Source organism: Brachypodium distachyon, chromosome 2 (genome assembly GCF_000005505.3).
Source record: "Brachypodium distachyon strain Bd21 chromosome 2, Brachypodium_distachyon_v3.0, whole genome shotgun sequence".
Classification (NCBI taxonomy): domain Eukaryota; kingdom Viridiplantae; phylum Streptophyta; class Magnoliopsida; order Poales; family Poaceae; genus Brachypodium; species Brachypodium distachyon.
Genome location: NC_016132.3, coordinates 430,813 through 436,721, shown reverse-complemented (window position 1 = coordinate 436,721; position 5,909 = coordinate 430,813). Strand labels below are relative to the sequence as shown.

Below are 5,909 nucleotides of genomic sequence, written 5' to 3'. Positions count from 1 at the left end.
CTCTCAGCTCATTCAATCTCTTTCTTTCCCTGACGAGGAAAGAAGAAAATTAAGCCCCGGATGGGCCCCAAAACACATTACATTATTCCTAAAAAAACCATTACATTATTAATTCCGCACGTTTCCATGCAGCAGTAGCAAGTACTCGTACCTCTCACTTTCATCTTTTCTTTTTTCCTTTCCGAGTGAACGGCATATAATTTCTTTGTCTTAAATAATTACTACTGCATAGATTTAATTTGATGTTCTCTATGCTCGATAGATTACTACTCAATCTGTCCACACCAAGCATGATACGTACGGCATCTAATGTAATTTTTTCTTCTGTTTTACTCAAACTTAATTTAGTTTTCGAATTATTCGATCTCGAGTTCTTCTGGAAATTAACAACGTTAACTAACTAGCTTAACTGTCACTATCCCTGCCGTCAAAGTCTGGATACGAAGGGAACAAATTCCTTTCAGGCCATTTCTTTTTGTACCATGAACGTAATTTATTTAACATTATTAATTGTCATGTGAAGAAATATGTGGGTTCTCTTTTGTCTGGTCGGAAGGCACTAGCTAGTAAAGGAATATAAATGAACATGGAGAATGGGAGACATGCCAATTCGAGAATTTTATTATATTTTGTGAGTTGTACACTCTCGTATTATATACTTCAGTTCACAAACTTCATAAGAATGCTCAGTCTTTCGGAAACCCTTGAAACCTCTATGCCAATTCTTGAGCTGAAGGCCTGCACGGTTCACAGGGAGGAAATTCAGTTAATTAGTAATTGTACGGCATGGTAACTTGACACACATAACATTTTTTTTGCTTATAATGAAATTAACTAGAAGGATTTACAGTCCTCCGTCATCTAACAAAATTAGAGTCACGTGTAAATTGAATAAAAATTGTAGCCGGTCGGTAGTTCTCAAACTTTTTGGCTTAGCTTCTCCCGATTTTTTTTCTCTTGCTACTTTGCAGAGAGAATATATCTTCGATATACGTGTACATGCAGCACTACTCATATTTTCCTTCATGCTATTTTACGTAGTTCCATATATATACTTTATTTAATTAAGTACAATGTAATGGAAAGAAACTTAAAATAAGCATGGTGCATGGGCACATATTTTCTTCTGTAAGGAGGCACATATGCACCATTTAATTGTGGACTTCAGACGTCTCCATTAACATCTTAAAAAAGAGGCAGGAGCTCTATCCATATCAATGCAATTGAAGCTAGAATAGATCGATCAATTTTCATGAAACGAGTTTGTTTTTCAAGGACATGCAAGGAGAATATGATTCTCTGTTGATTTTGGCAATACACAAAAAGTCATGCTATTTTCGCAGGGGGGAAAGGCATGCTTTCACTGTGTTTTTTTAAAAGAAAGCATTAGAAAATCAGCAGCTTTAGGTTTTGTTTGGCATTAGGACAGATTATATGATCTCTAAACTTGACCAAGACCAAGCCTTAACATTTACTGATAGCTTATATATGCCTATTTGTATACATATATATGTACATACCCTGCAGTGTATGGTGTAGAAGACTTTGTCGCCACTGATAGAGTAGTTAGCATTGACAACCTCAGCGCCTTCTTCCTCAAGGATGGTGATCACCTCGTGGAACTTTATCGGCCTCTTCGCACTACATAGCAACACCACATCCATGCTCGAATCATCATGGTGCCGTACCTGCACCACCGGAACTGAAGCCGATAACCTCTCCCCGGCTTTCTCTACTTCTAACTCTGAAAACACGCCCATCTTTGAGGATTGGCCTACTCCTGATCTTAAGCTAGCAATGGCCTGTGCAGAGCTCTTCTTCTGCTGCAGCTCGTCCACTCTGTCCTTAAGCTTCTTGATGTACGAGGCTGCTTCGTCAAGGCTGTCCAGCTGGGTCATTGTATCCTACATACACATACAACGAACATTAGAGCTAATATTAACATGGGAAACCCCCCAAAAAACTTTTTATTCAGGTTGGGGACAAAATCTGTTATTTCTAGACAAAATGATCGAGGAATTCTTTCAACCAACAGTATATATATGTACACCTGGACATAAGGTCAAAAGCATATGCCTGGTGTGGAATGGCTCCGGCCGAGAAAAGAATTACTGGTGCAATTGGCCAAAATGAGAGCATGTACACGTCCCAAATTGATGAGGAAGAAAGCAACTGATTCCAAAAAAATTAAAACCCCATATATAAGACGTGACATATATAGGCCCCCGTTGATTATGATATTTCATGTGTGACAAGGACTATACTTAACTTGCTCTACTTTTATACCAATTGCCCATATATATATACAGAACTCGTCAAATAAAAAAAATATACCTGACAATTAATTAATTAGCATGGAATTGATATATATTCAGAAGAAAGAAATTAACTCATTTCATTTCAAGTTTTTGGACGAATTTAACATGGGGGAAGAGACAATATTTATCGTTTATGTTAAGTTTTGAAGTACTTACCGTGGAGGAGTAGTTTTCTTTTGGGATGAGGGATGCGAGCTTGAGGCAGAGGCCCTTCATGTGCTGCCTTCTCTCTCTCTCGATCTCCTTCCTCTCCGCCGCCGCCGTCATGCCGCCGGTGCTCTTCGCCCTGCTCCTCCTCACACCCTTCCCCTTATTCCCCTTCACCTCCTCCATTGATGTATAACTCTCTCGACGTACGTACGTAGAAGGATCGAGAAAGAGATCGATGCTAGCTAGAACTATATATAGGAGTCCTGGTCTGGATGGGAAAATGCAACCAAGAATAAAAGGAAATTAATACAGTTCAAGAACATAGCTCGGCGCGGCCGCTAGCTCTAGCTAGCTGGGAATCGTTCTCCATGGGAGTGCAAAGGAAAGCAAATATCTGGGAATGTTCTGGAGAGAAAAGGAGTAAAGGAAGAATAAGAAGAACAAATGTGTGTTGGGTTATTTGTGTATGATTGGGCTGGTTTAAATGGGTGGCAAGATGGGTGTATACGGATAGGGGGGGGGGGGGGGGGGGGGGGCTAGCTTGGCCTATGGGACCATAGTAGTACAAATGTACAACGACTGGCTAGCTCTATATATGGACACACCACACACGTACGCATATGTAGACCTTAGCTAGCTAGCTAGTGTGTATATTTTGGAGTATGTGACTACAGCATGGCATACTGCAGTGGCCACATGTGCTAGCTATTGGTGGAGTGGGATTGAGCTACCAACGAATTTGAGGTCCTGCAGGTGATCGAAAAGAAATTATATTAATTTACGGGCTTGAATTTTCAACTGCTGATCGATCGATCGACCTGTTATGTGTAGAACAGATGGCCATTAATTGTCAATTCTCATTAATTAGGTCCTGCTTGACATGCACTACTACAAAACATCACATATGTGACAAGTCATTAGTGACGGGCCTTTCACGCCCGTCATTGATGACCATCATTAGTAACGGGTCTACCACGCTCGTCACTGATGACCATCATCAGTGACGGTCACGTGCTCGGGCGCGCCACGCCCACCACTGATGACCACCCATCAGTAACGGGCGTGCGGGGCCCGTCACTGGTGACCACTCATCAGTAACGGGCGCGGGAGGCCCGTCACTAATGGTCTAATGTGAAAAATAGCAAAATGCACAGAGACACACATTAGTGGCGGTTCTTTCATCTAGGCCCGCCACTGATGCTTCTTTGTGCCCAGCTCTTTAATTGGGCCGGCCCATTATTTGTTAGGGTTTGAGAGGATGTATAAATAACCCCACCCCTTTTCTCTCCCTCATCCCCGCCCCCATCCATCGATCTGCCTCTTCTCTCCCTGGCCCGTAGCCCCAAACTCTCCCTCTGCTCTCTTCTCTCCACAGTCCACACACGGGTGACCTTGCTCTCTCCTCTCTTCTGCCCCGCCCCTTCTCCCTTCCTCCAGCACCGGCACCGGCAGCCGCGCACTCCCCCCCACCGTCGGCCATGCTCTCCCGTCGGACTCCTGCCCCCGGCCCCGCTCCCCGCCACGCGCGCCCCACCCCCGGCCATGCTCGACCCCGCCACCGACCACGCTGCAGGTACGGTGGATCCAGCCTCTCTCAATCTATCTCCCTCTCTCAATCTCACCCCTCTCTTTCTCTCTCTCTCTCTTGCAGACTTGCTCGGATCCGACATCCAACGGGATGCCGGCCGCCGGATCCGCTGATCCCGAGCAGGCCCGCCACCGAATCCGCCGTCCAAGACCCGACGCGCCGTTGGATCCGCCGCCCCCGAGCCCGCCTACCGCCGGATCTGCCTCCATCGGTATTCTTTCACCTTCTTGCTTCTCTCCCTCTCTTCCTCTCTCGGTTCTTTCTAAAGTTCACTCTCTCTCACACACACAGATCTTATCATGGCTGGCCCGGCGAACAAGTTTGGAAGTAAATTGATTTGGCGAGCTGGTGTTTTGTTTTTGTATACAAACTTGTATATTCGATCTGTACGCATATGCAGATTTCTTGTGGTGTCGAAAATACTGCTTGTAGCTATATACAGATTTGTTGTGATTAATTGTTTTTTTTTTTGTGATTCGGTGAATTGATGAACATGCTGGCCTGGGGCCTGCCTTTTTTTAAAATCACAAAATATGCATCAGTACCGGTCGGGTAGGAACGATCACCACTGATGTATATATACATCAGTAACGGTCGCAGCGACCGTTACTGATGATGGGTATCATCAGTAACATGAAGTTAGTAACGGCAGCCCCGACCGTTATTGATGTTGTTTTTCGACCGTTACTGATAAACCTTTTTGTAGTACTGATGTTGTATTGATATTTTTTCAGGAGAGAAGAGGTCGGTATTTAGGTCCAAAAGACGTCGATCAGGACTCAGGAATACATCACCTGTACGTGGCACAACAGCCAATTAATGAATGTATGAACAAAGAGCCATTTCGCTAGCTTTGCTACTGCTGTGATGTTGCGGTTAGTACGTACTGCAGCGCGCTCAAAAGCATGCTAGCTCAGCCGGCCCTAACAGCGACACTGCATTCAATGCGGTGACGAAACCTAGCCTAGCTCCACACTGCACTAAATTGGCCCACTCGTGACTAGTTAATTGCAGGACCCAGTGAAATGCAAGAGGACCTTCCGGAGCTTTCTCAGAGTTTAATTCCCCATATTCCTGTATAGCAATTCCTATAAAAAGTTCTCTCCCGTATTTCTCTTACATTAGAACAAATAATACAATAATCTTAGATAGTGTAAGCAGGCCAGTACGGCGAGCTGATGAATTTGGTGGCAGTTGACGCATTTCGAAACTTATGCGGTCAAATCCTGTTAAGCATGCATGTTTGATCAACTTAGGGTGTCAATTTGCAAGTTATTTGGAAAATCTAAGTACCTATAAAAATTAAGATATTTGTGTGGTACCTTTGTAAAGGAGTAATCCTAACAAAAGATACTCTATCTAAGAGAAATTGGGGGTAGCAAGAAATTTTGCTGTCGTAACAAATATTGATCGTTCAGCGGTTTCTTTTTTGACCGTCCGAATGCCCGCCTTGCATTTCACCTTATATATACATATATGTACATACATAAATCTTAACTCCGTTTCTGCTAAGTTGCAAAGCTTGTTCGTATATACATGCATATGCAACCAACAGGCAAAGATATATACTCCTATAATATATGCCTATGGAGGACCACTCTGAGCTAAGCTAAGCTAAAGCTATAAGGTCCTCACATATGTAGACTTTGCTTGATCGGGCTCGATCAAGAATGGTCCTCTCACTGCTATATAGATTCTCTTTAAATTGATCGCTGCATGCTATAACTTTGGTAGCTAGCATTGTGTTTGTTTGTGCAGCTGTCCCCTGGCATTAGCTGGCTAGCTTTGTGCTAATTAATAAAGCCAACCGGCCCTGCCTGCCCATCGATGGATCTGGTAGTAGTGCATGTGCA

At 43.6% G+C, this 5,909-nt stretch overlaps 1 protein-coding gene across 1 annotated transcript; it reads right to left on the bottom strand.

Moving 5' to 3' along the window:
• Positions 1-599: 599 nt before the first annotated feature.
• On the bottom strand, positions 600-2,949 carry LOC100831116 (transcription factor bHLH162). Its single transcript, XM_003565178.4, has 3 exons — positions 2,475-2,949; positions 1,521-1,904; positions 600-738 (listed from the first exon to the last, which is right to left on the bottom strand). The coding sequence occupies exons 1-3, from the start codon at positions 2,649-2,651 to the stop codon at positions 661-663; spliced, it is 639 nt and encodes a 212-aa protein (XP_003565226.1). The 5' UTR covers positions 2,652-2,949; the 3' UTR covers positions 600-660.
• Positions 2,950-5,909: the final 2,960 nt, after the last annotated feature.

Excerpts from the sequence above, each read along its gene's own strand:
- LOC100831116 (XM_003565178.4), bottom strand. The coding sequence starts at position 2,651 with ATGGAGGAGGTGAAGGGGAATAAGGGGAAGGGTGTGAGGAGGAGCAGG. Across the intron at positions 1,905-2,474 it reads AAGAAAACTACTCCTCCACG|GATACAATGACCCAGCTGGA; the intron begins GTAAGTACTTCA and ends ATGTGTATGTAG. Across the intron at positions 739-1,520 it reads TCTACACCATACACTGCAGG|GCCTTCAGCTCAAGAATTGG; the intron begins GTATGTACATAT and ends TGAACCGTGCAG.